Genomic DNA, 17,330 nt, shown 5'->3' with positions numbered 1-17,330 from the left:
AATATTATTGTGACAGACGTGATAAACTTTGATATCGTTAGGACTTGACGGCCCGAGTTTAAATTCATCTCATCCGTCATGTCAAACTCGTCAGGTGTATGCGAAATTACCAATTGGGTAGTGAACCCCACTTTAGATAACGCGGTAAATCCAATTTACATGGCCCGCGTGCGTAACAGAAGAAACCGACGAGGTCCCATATCCCCATCCCCAAAATTTACAAAAACCCTAATTACGCCAATCCATTTCGATCTCTCGATTAAATATCGAAATTAAGAGGGAACCAGTAGAGAAACCCTTCAAAAACCTCATGAATCTGCAGTTCAACAGTGATTGGAGTTGTGAAGATGAAGCGATCCGTGATATTTCTTCTGATGTTAATGGTAACGCTGTCATCGATAAGCAGAGGAGCTCTATCAAGCTTAGAGGTGTCGCCTGCCTTCTTGCCCTCGTCTGCGAATCGAAAAATTACCAGTCTATACAACTCTCTTTTGCCTCCGAAAGTGTGAGTGCCGTTATTAATGATTGATTCATGTAAGTTTGATTTTGGGTTCGTTCGAGTTCAAATGCATTTCGGAATGCTTATTTGCTGGCCTAGATGATGGAATTGTTTTGTTCTGAATCACATTTGAATGCGTTCCTTCTTTTCTTTTCTTTTTTTTCCCAATGTTCTTTTTTTTAATTGAATCATGTCATTATTATGCAAGCTTGTTGAACATTTGCTGATCTTACCAGACCTTTTTTTTTTTTTTTGTGGTTTTGAGTCAGTGAATATAGAAACACAGCACTCGTGGTTGCTTTGGATGGAACAGTGTATTTGATGGATAATACAGGGAAAATCTGCTGGTCCTTCCCAATGGGCACGCCCATTTATTCATCTTATCAGGCTTCTCTTAGCGAGGATCAATGGGATAGGCCATCTGATCTTAGATATGATTCCTACGTGGATGTTGGAAATGACTGGCAACTCTATGAATACAGCAAGAGAGGTGGTAGAGTAATAAAGGTACACTTAAGGCATAAACTGATATGCTTATATTGAAAATATTTGCCTGTTTGGTATCTGTTGGGTTAAAGCTTTGAGTTCTGCATTCATAAGTTTAAATATGATTTTTATCAATAATTTAAAGCAATCATTATTTTACAATTATGTAATCTTCAAATTGAAGATGTCAATATTGTTGATTGCAATGAGATTTGCAGATTGGGCATCCAATTATGTTCCACTGCGTCTTTACGTTTAAGACGTCATGGTTTTGTCATTTTGATTGCAATTCTTGAATCTTTTGTTTTTTCCAATCATAGAAACTCCCGTTGAGTGCTGAAGATTATATTAGAATAACTCCACGTGTATGGGAAGATGGAGGAGTCACGGTGGGACAAAAAAAATCTACTGTGTTTGTTGTTGATTGCAAGTCTGGAAGAATGCTCGACACTTACAGCTTGAATGATCTCTTTTCAAATGCTGTTCCTGGAATGAGTGATACTGAAAAACTGGAGTTTGGTTTTGAGGGCTTGAATACGGTTAGGCAGCTGATTTACTTTACGAGGATAGACTATGTGCTGCAACATCATGATTCAAGATCCGGAAGAGTTCTTTGGAATGTCGCATTCGCAAAAATTGAAGCTGAAACCCGTTGTTGGGGGATTAATAATTCTTCTGATTTGCTCTCTCCTAAGTCTGGGAGTGCACTTGTTCAAGAGTACATCGGGGATATTGATTTGCCACTGCCTTGTCATGAGAGGGTCAATGTCCATCGACATGATTATAGGTCGTTAAAGTTTGATAGACTTGCAATTACTCATCTTGGAGGTGCTGCGCGTGCTCTGCCTGCCTCATACCAGAGCCTTCCCGTAGGACCTTCTGATATTCGCAACAATGAAGACAAATTGCCAGAATTTGGTCAACTGCCAAGTAGTCATAATGGTAATGAATTAAAATATCTACCGGCTCCACATGACCTCCTTCCCTTAGAGCCTATTCAAAAATATCCACTGGATGTTATCAATTACGAGGATAGGCTTGTGCCCGCTTTGCGCATCTCTGAGGCTAAGAGCCCTGTTCCCATGATCAATGGGGATGCTGGTGATAATACCACAAGCTTGCTTGCTGAAATCGTGACTAAGTTTCATCCTTGGTATGTTATTTCCACCATTTTGTCCATTATGGGCTTCATATTTTGCCAATATTTAGCATTTCGAAAATGGTGTAAATTCTTCAATCGTGCTGAGGAAGTTAAGGTGCAAGTTGGAACGCCCAAGAAGAAGAAAAATAGGAAATCGGTAAACAACAAGAGCAGTTCCAGTCGTCAGAGAAAAGACAAATTTATCTCACTAGAGAATATGGTTGGAGATGCCCATAGATTTCTGAATGTTGAAGGAGATCAAGGGAAATTGCTGCTAACTGTCACTGACTTTGTTGATGGTCAGGTATATGGACGTAGAATTGGTAAATTATTAGTTTTTAATAAAGAAATTGCTAAGGGTAGCAATGGTACCATTGTACTTGAGGGAATTCATGATGGTCGTGCAGTCGCTGTGAAACGTCTTGTGCGTACTCATCATGATGTAGCATTAAAAGAGATTCACAATCTTATTGCTTCTGATCAACATCCAAATATCGTTCGATGGTATGGGGTGGAGTATGATCAAGATTTCGTTTATCTGGTTTTGGAGCGCTGCACTTGTAGTTTAAATGATTTGATTTATGCATACTCTGAATGGTTTGAAAATCGAATCACAAAGGATGAGGGTTCCAACTTAAATGGTTGTTCTGTCGGATTACATTCAGTAGTGGAAGACCAAAAGGATTTTGAACTGTGGAAGGCAAATGGTTATCCTTCACCTCAGTTGTTAAAACTCATGAGGTCAGTTTATGCGCTCTCTCTCTCTCTCTCTAGTTTTTAGTCCTTGAAATATTCTATTTCTGAATCAGAACACTTTGTGCTGAATTCCTTTGGTGAATGGTGATCTTAGTTGCTTAGCCTAGAGTGCTTACTGATCCAATTGAAAGCGTGGCTTTTGGTTGATGTTCTCATTTATTTTCTTGAATGGAGATGCTCTTGATTTTTAATGTGGATAATTTACTATTACCATGGATTAAATGAATGTTATATTCTTTTTATTGAATAAAAGTGAAACTCTTTGAAATTATTGTTATTTTGCACAGGGATATTGTTTCTGGACTTGCCCATTTGCATGAACTTGGGATTATACATCGGGACCTAAAGCCTCAAAATGTCTTGATTATCAAAGAGAAATCTTTACGTGCGAAACTTTCTGATATGGGTATTAGCAAGCGCCTTGCTGGAGACATGTCAGCATTAACCCAGCATTCCACAGGTAAGTACCATTAATTGAATTTTACAGGAATATCAAGTCAATATTTGATTGATCGGTCTAAAATCACAGCACATAGCACAAACTTACAAAACTAACACAACTAATAAGGAAAATGCATCAAAACAAAACAACTAAGATTTCAGCTGCTAAACTGACTGCTTAATAGTTAATAGAAACATAATATACAACAAGGGAAACAACGAGAAGGCTGTTGATCACCGAGAGTCTCACTTTGTGGTTTTTGGCCTTAGCACACACCTTTACTTGTCAAGCATCTGACTCAAAGTGTTGTTTATAGCTTTTGCTTATCTGGTAATGTTTGTGTGAATTGACTGGTTTGGCCAGCCTACTATTTGTTTTTATTCCTTGTAATACAGGATTTAGTTAAACACTGCAACTCTAAATATTTATTTAATTCTTTACTGTTAAATTGTAGGGTGTGGGAGTTCAGGTTGGCAAAGCCCAGAACAACTTCTCCAAGGACGCCAAACACGTGCTGTTGACCTGTTTAGCTTAGGCTGTGTTCTCTTTTTCTGTATTACTGGTGGGAAACACCCTTACGGTGACAGTTTTGAGCGCGATGTGAATATAGTCAATGACAGGAAAGACCTATTCCCAGTAGAGAATATTCCAGAAGCTGTGGATCTTTTCGCTCGTCTATTGGAGCCAACCCCAGATTTTAGGTAATATGTTTAAAGATGAGAAGTTTCTTATAAATTCTTTTAAAACATTTCACATTTCATAAGGGGCATGCCAACATTAACAGCATAGGCCTGAAAAGCCTTAATAGTACTTGGAGTTTGATGAACATTTTCATGACACAGAATGTTGTAAACTAGTCGGCATTAGCTACCTGCTTATAATATATTAAGCCGAGGTGATAAAAATGCTTGATGGTACGAGTATTGTTGATACAATGTTACGATATGTAATATGTTGCAGGCCCAAGGCCCAGGACGTGTTGCATCACCCCTTATTTTGGACTTCTGAGTGGAGACTTTCGTTTCTCCGGGACAGTAGTGATCGTGTAGAACTGGAAGACAGGGAGAAGGGATCTGAACTCTTGAATGCATTAGAGAGTACGGCAACAGAGGCTTTGAATGGGAAGTGGGATGAAAAGATGGAGCCTGCTTTCATTAACAACATTGGTCGTTACAGGCGCTATAAGTTTGATAGTGTTCGCGACTTGTTACGTGTCATAAGGAATAAGTTAAATCACTACAGGGAACTTCCTCAGGAAATACAGGAATTATTGGGGCCAGTTCCCGAAGGATTCAACAGCTACTTTGCAAGCCGGTTTCCGAAACTCTTGATTGAGGTGTATAAGGTAATGTACAGTTACTGCCAAGAGGAGGCATTCCTTCAAAAATACACAAGTAGTAGTCTAGCTTAATCCAACCTTCCCCAGTTCCCCAAGTAAGTAGACAGACAGAAGTTTGTATATAGCAATTGTACCATATTTCCATGTTTATTTGATGTACTCAAGTAACATACATACGTAATACTAGTGTTTTTAGCTCCTTGGCAAAAAAAACTCTTGCGGTTAGTGAATCCAACTAACTGGACCTTGGAGAGCTGAACCATGGGCCTAGTACAGGACAATGCTTCACAGAGCTGGGCCGACTTAGTGGGCCCTACGTGTAACTTTTTTTTTTGTCCTCGTTGAATTTTTATTATGATTTCACGCGGTTTTCACTACCTGTATATCCACTTCACTTCAAAGTTCAAAGGGCTTAAGCTAAACCTCCCTCCAATGGCTTCTTCACCTTTCCTACCGCATCTTCTCATCATGCTCTTCCTCCTCCACTTCCTCAGCCCTATCTATGCCATCGGTGTAAACTACGGAACTCTCGGAAACAATCTTCCTCCACCAAAGAAAGTAGCTCAGCTCCTCCAATCCACCCTCATCGACAAGGTCAAGATCTACGACACAAACCCCGAAATCCTCCAAGCCTTCTCCAACACCGGCATCGACCTAATTGTCGCCGTCGAGAACTCCCACGTCTCAAACATCAGCAAGGACACGTCATCCGCAGACCAGTGGCTCTCCGCTCGCATCCTCCCCTTCATTCCTGCCACATCAGTAGTAGGCATTGCTGTAGGGAACGAGTACTTAACATTAGACGATCAAGATTCCCTGGACCAAAAAGCCCTCGTCCAAGCAATGCAAAACTTGCACGCGGCGTTGTTATCGCGAGGGCTTGATCGTAAAATCAAAGTCAGTACCCCACATAGCATGGCGGTTCTTGCATCCTCATTCCCTCCTTCGTCTTCAACCTTCGCTTTGAACCTTATGCCTACAATGACTTCCATTGTTAAGTTCTTGGCGGATACGGGATCGCCTTTCATGGTCAATGCTTACCCTTATTTCGCTTACAGAGATAACCCGGATTCGGTCGATCTGGACTACGCGTTGCTTGGAAATGCCTCGGGAGTTCATGATCCCAAAGGGTATGTGTACACAAACATGTTAGATGCTCAACTCGATGCTGTTCGTTCCGCAATTGATTCGCTAGGGTTCGGAAATCGGACGGTGGAGATCGTAGTTTCAGAATCTGGATGGCCATCGAAAGGCGATTCAGGTGACAAAGCGGCTACACCCGAAAATGCAAGGACGTACAACACGAGAATGATCAAACGGGCAGAGTCTTCCAATACAGGAACGCCGATGAAGCCCAAAGACAAGATAGGCTACTTCGTGTTCTCTCTCTTCAACGAGAACAAGAAAGAAGGAGGTGTTAGTGAGAGAAACTTCGGACTCCTCAATGGGGACGGTTCAAAGGTTTATGAGGTGGACTTGAGTTGCAGTTTTTGCAGCAACGGTGGAGTCTCATTTGAGAGGTTAAGAAGTGGCGGTGGTGGAGGTAGCGGAGGTGGAGGAGGAGGAGGAGGAGGAGGTCCGTCGGTTTGGTGCGTGGCGAAGCCGCATGCGGAGGAGAAGTTGTTGCAGGTGGTGGTGGATTATTGTTGTGGGCCCGGTGGAGTTGATTGTAGAGAAATATACGAGGGGGGTGATTGCTATGTACCTGATAAGCTGCACGCGCATGCATCGTATGCTATGAACGCTTACTATCAGATGCATGGGAGGAACTATTGGAATTGTGATTTCAAGGGTACTGGACTTGTCACCTTCAGTGATCCAAGTGAGTTCCTGCGTGATCAAGCAAATATAATTAATAATTAAATAATTCAATTTTTAATGCTCTAATTAATTTTTTCTCTCTCTCTTGATGATTAGGTTATGGGAAATGCTGGTACCCTCAACAGTAAATCAAGCAAACAAGACAGCTTAATTTAATTTAATTATGATTTTTGCATCTTCTTTTTTTTTTTTTTTCCTTGAATTGTAACCCTTAAGGCTAAGATGTTAATGTTATGATGAATGCAATTGAATATTTTGTTGGTTTGTCTGAGAAAAGGCACCTTTAAAGATTGTCTTTTTATGGGGAGAGAAGAGAGAGATTGAGGGCATGGAGCCTGAAAAGCTTCAAATTTTCTCCACAATCATAGGCTTTAATTTGCTTTGTTGAACAATAAACTAAAAAGTCTTTGCTCTTTCAGGGATGGGGACCCGTTGGACTGTGATTTCACATGGGCCTAGAGGTAGATGTTTTGAAATTTGGAAGAAATTTGAGATCCAAAAATATGAGTATAAATTTGGACCGTTAGATTCACATACACATACGATAATAAGATAAATTGGGCCAAAACTTGCATTATTAGGTCATATCTTAGAGCCAACACAATCTTGATCTTAAATGGTAATACCATTGGAAGCACAAGATTGTAAGACTCAGACGAATACGAATCACTATTCTTTAGCATCTACAATTGAAAACTGAACACACTGCAATAGCGTTCAAATTTGAACAATTCCCGCCATGCTTTGAGCATCAAACCGGATATTACATTCGAAAAATGCATGGCTAGCTTATACTTGCCGGAGAAAAATGATTATAGACAGCCGCAATGCTGTGATCTCAGTTCCAGATGGTATGAAAATATGAAGTTAAAGATTTAGAGGTAAGGAACTGCTTCTTCTCGCGTCTACATTGGCCCTTACTTCCCTTTGTCCATCGTTGGAGCTATTACGCGACTCCTTGTCCCGGTCATTTTCCGATAATGATTTTTCAATTTTCCTTCTCTTGCTCCCCCCATGAGACGGCTCTTTCTTCTCATCCATCAATGACAGAAATTTTCTAAGACGTCCTGAACGGAGAGTACTACCTTGGTGACTAGTTGAACTGGACTCGGTGGGGGAATAACGCGCTAACTTGCGCATAATCTGTAAGAAGTATATGAAGAGAGCAATGAAGCAAGCGATACCACATATAAGAAAGAGCCCCACGAAGCTCTGGAGGTGTAACTGATCCGATTCAAGTTCAGCATTTTCTAAAATACAAGAACTTTGCTTCAACCACTTGTCATGGATCCTTTGGAGATCGCCATTCTCAGATAGCTCCAGAATCGCAGTTGACATATCAATAGCCAGTGGAGAGTCCCGTGGAAATGCCTAGGAAGAAAACGAAGCATTAAAAGAACCAAGTTATGGAAATGCACAAACTGCTGTTTTTAGAAGAAGAAAGAGCGAGCAAGAAAGTGAATACTCACAAAACCCCAGCCATTTTTGGTAAATTCTTGACCTACAACCCGGAATGAGCACTGGCTTGACAGAAAAAGCTCCATATATGGACGTTCATCGACTATAGCCACAACACCACCCTTATTAGGGCCAAGTTTAAGTGCTGATGCATATTCTTCAGGTGATCCAAGTGGTTTGAGTCTAGATTTAGATATTCCGAGTTCCTCACTCAAATAATGCTCAGCAAAAGAACCAACTTGGTAGCCAATCGGCTCATCACCCTTTTTTAAGCTTTCAATTCCTTTTATGGGAGAAGCTAGCTGCTGCACGGTAAGGATCGATGTCAAACTTGCAGTGTAGCTAGAATTTACTATCAAAACCACAAAGAGCCATATAAGTAGCACCATGCGACCAAGGTTGCTCGCAGTGTTCTCTCCTGCAAAGGAAATACCGAAATAGATGAACCAAATCAATCAATGAATAAATTACGCTTTTGTTCTGCCCTAAGCATGAACGTAGCACAAAGATGTTAGTTTCACTTACTATGAGAAAAAAATAAAGTTGACAAGCTAAACCTGCGAGGCAAACAAACAAGAGAATGATCAGAGACAAAGTTCTGAATACCAGAAATATTGGTACTTAGGCTTGATTATTTAGATCATTAAACAATGCTTCATAAGATAAGGTCCCCTTCATAATGAGCCCCATGTAGCAAGACACAATGAAGCAACCTTTTCCATCGCATCAAAGCTCTAGCGCACACTGCGATCTCATGATAGTTCAAAAAAAGAGCCTGCTGCGAAATGTGACATTTTCAATAACTAATCAATGATTAACATCAGATACACAACTGATATTGCATTGGCATGAGAGACTTAAGTGCCTATGATGGCAATAGCTGGACAGAATTCAGTATTATAACACAGTATGCGAGTCTATATGGTCCTGGTTTTCAAGCACTTTTTAAAATGAGTAGCTTTACCCTTTATTTTCTTTGTAAAACCCTCTTACAATTGTCTATAAGTTAAACTTCATTCCAAATTCTTGAACTAGAACCACTGTTAAATGAAAATTTATGCTCTCTCTGGTGTTTTTTTTTTTCCTTCTCAATTTACGTCACCATAGTCATGCTGAATAAATCTTTTTGTAGCTTAGAACTGCTAGGGCATAAATCTTCTCTAAAAGAAATCAAAGTACAAGGACGAACTCCCTCTACCACCTCACCTGTATCAGAAACTCCGCTACTATCAATAGCTACATTTTCTAATTTGAGATATAGCATAGACAAACAGCTATCACTACTAGCATGACTATCATCACAATATTAGAGCTTATGGACTTACCATAAAATGGTTATAATTTGTTTCTTTGGGGATCCCCGAAAATCATCATTTATTCGATGCTCCAAAATCCACACGACTATTCCAACAAAAAGAAAGAAACAGCCAGTGACAATCCACATTTGTCGACTCAATGGCCGGAGAAAAGCCCAAGCACCGGTATGTAACTTCTCAAATGGGGCCACAACAACCAATCCAGATGACGCATATGGCTGCGTAAAATCTACAATCCTTGTTCGATTTGTGACTATGGCAATGTCACCGACAGCAGCATCAAAATTCTGTGTTTTGGGAGACGAAAAATAGAAGAGATAAGCTGGAATGAGTAGCATATACTAAATACATCTGATTTGAACTTCAAACATCAAATTTATGATGTAATTCTTACCCCTGTTGTAATCATGTTGACGAGCTCTGAGTAGCTTGGATTTTCCGTACCATTTCCAAAGGGGATAAATATATATGGTACAGCATAAGGTAACAAATTTACAGCAGCCATAAATACATCTATGCAAAAACCCTGGAAATTATCAGTCCCTCGCTCTTGAGATACAAATTCCCGGAAACTGACTCTTCTAGGTACCCCAACTCTCAATTGTTTCCCATTGTTAGGGAAAACCCATCCACGAGGTATTGATAGAGTTCCGTCTGGCCAAATAACAGGGTATAGGCTCTGGCTTGAGGTTGAACGATTTGGTGGCATTGTATAGAGTATCTCAGGAAGCTTTGTCGATAAACCAGAATAATTGGACCAGTAACCAATTTGTCGATACCCAGTTCCAATTACATTAATAATATCATATGCAGGTTGAAAAAGAGACCTGTCTGGATTAAACTTAAAAGGACCAGTCAAACCAACAAAGTTACTCCACAATATATTCCTGAGTAGGAGGTCCCCATCATCAAAAATGCTCATTGCCTCAAGGTGAAGATTACTACCTTCGGCAGAAAGTAACCTAGAATCATTAGAAAAAGAAATAACTCCACCTTGATTGAAAAAAGCATCAATAGCATGAGCCACAAGCCAAACAGAGTCATAAGCATAAAGCCCATAGGCATGCAGGCCCAAAGAACCACCATTAATCTTGTTCCAGCGGGAGAAAAAGGATTTCCTTCTTTCTGAATCTGGTGTGTGTTGACGTAGAACAAGAACCCCTTGCATCGTGTTCATGATCTCAGACGGAAGGCGAACAGCTGAATCCAAAACAGATGCGAGCCAATCTGTAGCTATCCATACAAACCCATTACCCATCATTCCAAGATATTGTGCCACGGGAAAAAAGTTGTAACCAACATCAGGATTTACATGAAGAACAATAATCCGAGATTGTATCATTGCAACTTTAACAAGAAGATCCATGATATCACCCCGGTCAACACTTCCTGGGTGAATACCACCCTTGAAAGAGATTTTACAGCGCCTTTCAGCAAGTTTATCATTAAGAGCTGCGACACCATTTCGCCCATAATCATCATCAACATATATAGCAATCACCTCCTTCCAACCATAATAACCAATAATCTCAGCTATGGCAGTCATTTGGTACAGATCACTATGTGTTGTTCTAAGAAAATATGGGAATTGAAGGGAAGATAAAGTAGGGTCTGTAGCTGCAAATGACAATAGAGGAACATGGAGTTCGTTTGCAACATGGGATACAATATGGGCTACTACAGAAGATTGTGGGCCAATGATGGCAACAATATCGGTCTCCATGAATCGCAAGGCTGTATTTTTAACACAATATAATTAGTGTATCTAACCTTATTGCTTCGGCAAATCATCTAACGGTAACAACAATATTAAGGTAGGGAATTGGATAGTGCAGTACCTTCAACCATGCCCACAAATCCGCTGCAATTGGAATTCGACATAATGACATTAAGCTTGGTTCCACGGAGAACGTTGGGATCAGAGTTCACATCCTTCATGGCTTCCTGAATGGCAACCTTGGCAACTCTACCAATGGTAGAATCAAAAGTGAAAATGGCTCCAACATTCACCATATCAGGTCTAGAGTTAACATTGCTACAATACCCATTTATTAATGCTCCAGAAAGGAAAAACAGCAACCAAAGAGACCCAATTGCATTCATTTCAGATTGGCTTCACAATTATCTTAGCCTCCCCAAGATGAATCCACCAGAGACTTTTTGCACAACCGGGTTATGGGGTCTAAAGATGAGAGCCAACACAAGTTAGCTTCCTGGAATACAGAAAATATAAGGCAATATTTAGGCAAGTACATTTCCCAACTGAATCAAACTAAGATTATTCATTATGGATGCACTAATTGACAACCTCACAAGCTAAACCTTCCTGACTGCACAATAATTATAGTCAGCTGATAAAGAAACAAACATAAAAAACTTACTGAATCTATAGCAGATAATTCATCATTTACGCATTACATGAATATTTCACAAGCTACACCTTTCCTGGCTGCACAATAATTTAAATAAATGTACAACACTTTATTCCTCGCTCCATAATATCCATTTTAGCCGATTTTCACCAGAACTAAAATCAAATCCCCTTTTTAACACAAGACCGAAAGCCTATATCAAGCAAGATATAAGTGAATTAACAATTATAAGTTGAAACCCACCTTGAGATAGTTCATCTACGAAGGAAAATACTCTGCCATGTACCTTCAAACCTCCTACAATGAATAAAAAGACAAATTTTTTGACAGAATTTGAGAACCCCAAAAAAGCGAGGATTAAAGGGAGCTAGAGCATAAGTAAGAAAGAAGAGAATAAACAGTCCACACCCGCCTTGAGAAAGCTCATCCACGGAGCAAGTAGCCTTCAAGTTCATTCACTTAGACAGGAACTGAAAAACCCACCTGCTGAAAAATGAGAAATTAGTCATCTACGTCGTGTCTGTGTTGAAAAGGACCAATAAAGACTCCTCTTTAAGGAAAGACAAGGCTGTTCCCATCAAGGAAAAAATTCAGAAGAAGAATAATACCAAAACATTCACGTGGAGGAAAAGACAAGCCTACGGATTGTTGTTCGAGACCAATTTCAATTTTGAAAAAGTCCGAAAACATAGTAAAAATGTGTGCTTTTTTATATTATCGAATAACTAACGCTGAAGACAAGTCACAAGAGATGCTTCATGTTTCCTCTCCCTTTATGCCTGCCTACTCACGGTACACAAGAAGAGCCACGTACAAACTCAATTCGCTTCGTAAATATCTTAGAAGGTGACTTGTAGACTGCAATCTCAAGCTATCAGAGAATGAGAATCTCAATCTCAATCTATCACCATTCAATAGTCACTAGTCACTAGTCAGTCAATCAATGGATTACTGGGCCTGGGCTAGCCCATGATTTGATTTGGGTCAAATGAGCCGCTGATGTTGAATGGGCCGGAGGATGCATTATGTGGTCGAGTTGGTTGCCAATGTTTTGAATTGTTAGGTTAGGTGTTCGTTTTTCTAATTATTAGTATTTGAATTGGTTAGAGTTTAATTTTAATTTAATTTATTGTTGAACAATTAATAGAGTGCACTGGGAGAATACAAAGACAATTCAATTGAATTAGGGATTAATTCAATTGGAGGTAATGATATCAGCGCTACTTTAACAATTTGTTTGATTTAATCAAGAAAAGAATAAAGTGGGTTGTAGAATATAATCAACCACCCAAAACTCATCACCAACTTTCTTTAACTAATTGTATTAATTTTACACCAGAAACCCTTCAAAAATTAAAATTACACATATTTCTTATCCTATAATTTTAATTCCTAAGCTCATATTTACTTATTTCGGATCAATTTTCGGCAGTTCCTAAGCCATGCCATAGACTTCTCCTTGGCGTCTTTGTCTCCTCCGAACTTTCCGGCTTATACTGTGGATATGGCCGGCGGCAATGGCAACCAAGAGTGATGAATCGGTTGTGGCCCACTAAAAGTGCAGGCCTGATGGGCCTATTACGTATAGTACTAGGCCTGCAAGGAGGGCCAGGGAAAGAAAGACAAAAGGCCTCCCATCATTTAACGACTTCGTACAATCTGACGGTGCCGACACATGGAGCAGGAAAAGAGTGAGGAAGTGCTCGTATGAAACAAAACCCCTCAAAAGGAGAAAGCCCATCGGTCGCTTTTAAGTTTTAATAATCAGTGCGGCGTCGCTTTACTAATTTCATCCCGACCAACCACCCAGACCCCAGGTCATTATTATATAATAATAATCAATTAATTAATACAAAATTTTAAAATAATTTCTCCCTTCACTCTCTCGATCTTAATCCAGCAATTTCATTCTTGCTGTGCTTTCCTCTCAGAAATCTATGTTCCGGTTCTCATTTCGTCAAATTAGTCAAACGTAAGGCACTCTAAACTCTCTTGTTTTGAATGTGAAAGGAATTTGTGATTTTCCTTGATTTTCTCGGCTACCAAACGGATCCTTTGTTGTCGTTGTCCCTGTGTTTTTCTTCCTGTTTTGGTTATCTTTCGGTAATTTTATGTTTTCTAAGCCTGTTGCTTCGTCTTTGGTTAATATCGTTTTGATTTGTAATTCTGATTCTTGTATCCCGTGGGCCATGTCAGTTTATCATAACAATGATTATTTGTCGGTGTCAGGTTGAAATGTCTAAATTCTAAAGCTGATAATGGTTTTATCAGCTTAGCAGCTATGGATATGGAAGTAGTTTGTGATTTGATATGACTTTTGAGGTTAATATGGCTATTTAAAGATTTCCATTTGATTTTCTGGGCGACCATACCAAGCTCTTTCGTTTTGCCATCGTTCTTATATTTGTTTCTTTGGTTCTTGTTATGCTGTTTGTAAAGCTGGTTGGGATTCAATTTCATTTGGTTTTATGTTACCATACTCTACATCTGATTTGTGATACCCAACTGTTTAATCATTTATAAAAGTGATAATAAGACGGGCTAATTGTACTTTACAGATAAAGATATTTTGAGTGTTGAATTTTGAAATTTGTTGAATTTGATATGTTTCCTTATTTGATTGGTGTGTTTATCCTGTGAAACTTGCAGTTCAATATTCTGGGGAAAATACTTTTCATGGTTTTGCAGTTTAATAGAGTTGTTGGGAATGTCCTAAGCGGTTATGGGCTATGAGAGTACATTGGAGTCCTGAATTTAAAAAATGTACAAGTTTCTATTTTATTTTCTTGGCAACAAAATGGATCTCTAATGCTTTCTTTCCCATTTTTCGTTATCTAAGTGGTTATATCTTTGTATTGTGTGTGCTTCTTGTTTTGTCTCTCCTAAATCTTGTTAGGATTTTATTTGAATGCACTCTCACTTCTGTTGTTTGCCATCCATAACTGTCGAGTCATTAATAATAAAAGTTATGAAAGTAATTAATTTCAGATTTCAGGTTGCAGCGTTTGAATTTTAAATAATTAATTACTTTTCTGTGTTTCCTTATTGATATTCGAAGATATTTATTCCATGTGTGTGAACTTACTAATTCTGTATATTCTATGTGATTCAGTTACACATGATATTTTTGGATATTAAATGAGTTTGTCATTTTATACAATTTTTGAGATTAATGGTAGCTGTTTGCAGTAATTTATTTTATTCTCTTAGCTACCCAATGGTTTCCTTTGGTTTCTCTTTATCTTGGTTTTTTAATATATGCTTATGCTACCTGTTGCATGGCTGTAAATCATGTCTGGATCTGGATATAATTTTCTGTATACTTTCCCCGGTTCCCTTGCTACCATGTGCTTTTCGCAATCGATGAATCCTATGAGTCAATATTCTGAATTTTGTCTCTCTTAAACACTTATTTTATGCAAAATTAATCGAATTAGTAACGGTAAGCAATTAATATCTCTGGTTGAAGTGTTTAAATTTCAAAAGCCAATGTCAAATTTTCCCAATATTTAAGGTCGTGGATGCATGTATGCTGCTTTTTTGAGGATCATGTGGATCTTTAAAGGTTTCTATTTGTTTTTCTCTACCAAATTTTTTTCTTTCTTTTATTATTATTTGTTGTTTAATTATCACTTGGTTTTATTTAGGTGGCTGGATTAACTATGCCTCTCGAGTATAAATTTTATGGTTTCTTTGCTGTAGATGAATGATAGAAGGCACTCTTAGCAATAGAGATCCATGCAAGTCGCGATATAGAAACATTCTGTGGCTTTAACCTGCGGACAACAGAAGACACAATGTTGTCTGAGAGAATTTTAGGGGAAGAACCTCTTCATCAGGATTTTGAGGCTTTGAGTGTGTCAAAACGTCTGGTGAGGAGTGTCAGCCAGAAGTTGAGGAAGAAGAACCCAAGAGGTGAAGAGGAGGAAAACAATGATTTGAGGGGGGTTTCTTTCAAATGTCTTACTATATATAGTAGGGGTGGGGGCTGTAAAGTAGGTGCTGACACAGGTGAGGAATATGGAGATCCAAGTAGTAGAAGGAGGTCAAGTGCAAGTGAAGAAGGGAAGGGATACAAGACTATCTGTGGCACAGAGGAAACTGGAGTGGCTTGTTTCTCATATGGGATGAAGGAGTTCTGGAAAAAAAATAACCGGAAATATCTTGAACTTGAAGAGTCTGTATGTAACAGCAGGATGCACATCATTCTTCCAGATGATATTCTTGAGATGTGTTTGGTGAGGCTTCCATTGGCTAGTCTCATGACTGCCCGCCTTGTTTGCAAAAAATGGAGGTATTTGACTACCACTTCTCGGTTTTTGCAAATGAGGTGTGAAGGTTTGTATCACAATCCATGGCTGTTCCTTTTTGGTACTGTGAAAAATGGTTATTGCTCTGGGGAGATACATGTGTTGGATGTATCTCAAGACCAGTGGCATAAGATTGACACTCATATTCTCAAGGGAAGGTTCATGTTCTCTGTTACCAGTATTCAGGATGACATTTATATTGTTGGAGGTTGCTCTAGCTTGACCAGCTTTGGAAGGGTGGATAGGAGCTCTTTCAAGACACATAAAGGGGTGTTGGTTTTCAGCCCTTTAACTAAGTCTTGGCGTAAAGTGGCATCTATGAAGTATGCCAGATCTATGCCGATTTTAGGAATTTCTGAGGTCAGCTCAATTTGCTCTGTTGTTCAAAGTCACCATCGACAAGATAGGCGATTTTCCCGCTCACGAATTGGTGGTGTGTCAGATGTTTACGAGGATCCTCACAGGCTGTCACTTAGGCGTCAGTGCAGAAGTGTTTCCGAGGATAATGAAGCTTCATCCTCAGCCAACAGAAAGTCACACAAGTTTACAAGACAAAAACATGATCAGTCAATTGCAAAGGGTTGCAAGAAGTTTGTTTTGATTGCTGTTGGGGGTCTTGGATCATGGGATGAGCCTCTGGATTCTGCTGAAATTTACGATTCCATTTCCAATAAATGGACAGAAATCCAGAGGTTGCCTATAGATTTTGGAATAGTTTGCGCTGGGGTTATTTGTAACGGGATGTTTTATGTATACTCGGAGACCGACAAGCTTATGGCATATGACATAGACAGGGGCTACTGGATTGGAATCCAGACTTCGCCATTCCCTCCCCGAATTCATGAATACTATCCTAAACTTGTATCATGTAATGGTAAGCTGTTTATGCTTTCTGTCTCCTGGTGTGAAGGTGATGGTCAAATAGGTCGGAGAAACAAAGCTGTTAGAAAATTATGGGAGTTAGATCTCATGTATCTTACCTGGACAGAGGTGTCGGTGCATCCCGATGCCCCAATGGACTGGAATGCTGTATTTGTTGAGGACAGAGGTATGATATTTGGGGTTGAAATGTTCAAAATATTTGGTCAGGTGTTGGATTTCCTGACCGTGTGTAATATGTCCGATATGGAGACTAGTTGGAGCCATATTTCGAGAAATCAAATGGCTCATGAATTGGATGCTTCTTCCTGTGTGACAAAATCAATGGTTGTACTACATCTGTGAAGTCTTTTGCAGGCAACTCCAGTTTTTCTTCAAATTTCAGACAGAACATCCAATGTACCAGGAGAATTTTACATTCTATTTGTTGAATGTATATTTGATTCGTGCCATTGGCCACTACTTACAATGAATTTATTGCGAATTAGCTACTCTTTTTCGACATTTAGTC

General features: G+C 39.3%; 4 protein-coding genes across 11 annotated transcripts; 3 read left to right on the top strand and 1 right to left on the bottom strand.

The window, feature by feature from the left end:
- The first annotated feature begins 170 nt into the window (after window positions 1-170).
- On the top strand, window positions 171-4,922 carry LOC120009590 (serine/threonine-protein kinase/endoribonuclease IRE1b-like). 2 transcript variants are annotated; one of them, XM_038860236.1, is made up of 6 exons: window positions 171-505; window positions 769-1,006; window positions 1,306-2,867; window positions 3,170-3,342; window positions 3,779-4,025; window positions 4,285-4,922. In XM_038860236.1, exons 1-6 carry the CDS (start codon window positions 348-350, stop codon window positions 4,733-4,735), a joined length of 2,829 nt encoding a protein of 942 aa, XP_038716164.1. In that variant the 5' UTR covers window positions 171-347; the 3' UTR covers window positions 4,736-4,922. The 2 variants fall into 2 exon arrangements, with proteins under 2 accessions (XP_038716164.1, XP_038716165.1); XM_038860237.1 differs by having other exon boundaries at window positions 395-534.
- A 112-nt stretch (window positions 4,923-5,034) lies between these two features.
- On the top strand, window positions 5,035-6,749 carry LOC120009592 (glucan endo-1,3-beta-glucosidase 12-like). The gene is made up of 2 exons (XM_038860244.1): window positions 5,035-6,485; window positions 6,581-6,749. Exons 1-2 carry the CDS (start codon window positions 5,096-5,098, stop codon window positions 6,610-6,612), a joined length of 1,422 nt encoding a protein of 473 aa, XP_038716172.1. The 5' UTR covers window positions 5,035-5,095; the 3' UTR covers window positions 6,613-6,749.
- A 282-nt stretch (window positions 6,750-7,031) lies between these two features.
- On the bottom strand, window positions 7,032-12,495 carry LOC120009591 (glutamate receptor 3.3-like). Of its 6 annotated transcripts, none has more exons than XM_038860240.1 (10): window positions 12,239-12,495; window positions 12,039-12,113; window positions 11,874-11,927; window positions 11,512-11,588; window positions 11,097-11,440; window positions 9,653-10,992; window positions 9,268-9,545; window positions 8,468-8,499; window positions 7,954-8,360; window positions 7,032-7,855 (listed from the first exon to the last, which is right to left on the bottom strand). In XM_038860240.1, exons 5-10 carry the CDS (start codon window positions 11,359-11,361, stop codon window positions 7,352-7,354), a joined length of 2,826 nt encoding a protein of 941 aa, XP_038716168.1. In that variant the 5' UTR covers window positions 11,362-11,440; window positions 11,512-11,588; window positions 11,874-11,927; window positions 12,039-12,113; window positions 12,239-12,495; the 3' UTR covers window positions 7,032-7,351. The 6 variants fall into 6 exon arrangements, with proteins under 6 accessions (XP_038716168.1, XP_038716171.1, XP_038716170.1 ...); XM_038860243.1 differs by having other exon boundaries at window positions 11,512-11,584; XM_038860242.1 differs by lacking the exon at window positions 11,512-11,588 and having other exon boundaries at window positions 11,097-11,471.
- Window positions 12,496-13,463: 968 nt separating this feature from the next.
- LOC120008528 (F-box/kelch-repeat protein At5g42350-like) lies at window positions 13,464-17,307 on the top strand. 2 transcript variants are annotated; one of them, XM_038858882.1, is made up of 2 exons: window positions 13,464-13,602; window positions 15,333-17,307. In XM_038858882.1, the coding sequence occupies exon 2, from the start codon at window positions 15,428-15,430 to the stop codon at window positions 17,162-17,164; it is 1,737 nt and encodes a 578-aa protein (XP_038714810.1). In that variant the 5' UTR covers window positions 13,464-13,602; window positions 15,333-15,427; the 3' UTR covers window positions 17,165-17,307. The 2 variants fall into 2 exon arrangements, with proteins under 2 accessions (XP_038714810.1, XP_038714811.1); XM_038858883.1 differs by having other exon boundaries at window positions 13,496-13,602; window positions 15,278-17,307.
- The last annotated feature ends 23 nt before the right edge of the window (window positions 17,308-17,330 follow it).

Source organism: Tripterygium wilfordii, chromosome 11 (assembly GCF_013401445.1).
Source record: "Tripterygium wilfordii isolate XIE 37 chromosome 11, ASM1340144v1, whole genome shotgun sequence".
NCBI lineage: Eukaryota > Viridiplantae > Streptophyta > Magnoliopsida > Celastrales > Celastraceae > Tripterygium > Tripterygium wilfordii.
This window is presented reverse-complemented; position numbering and strand designations above follow the sequence as displayed.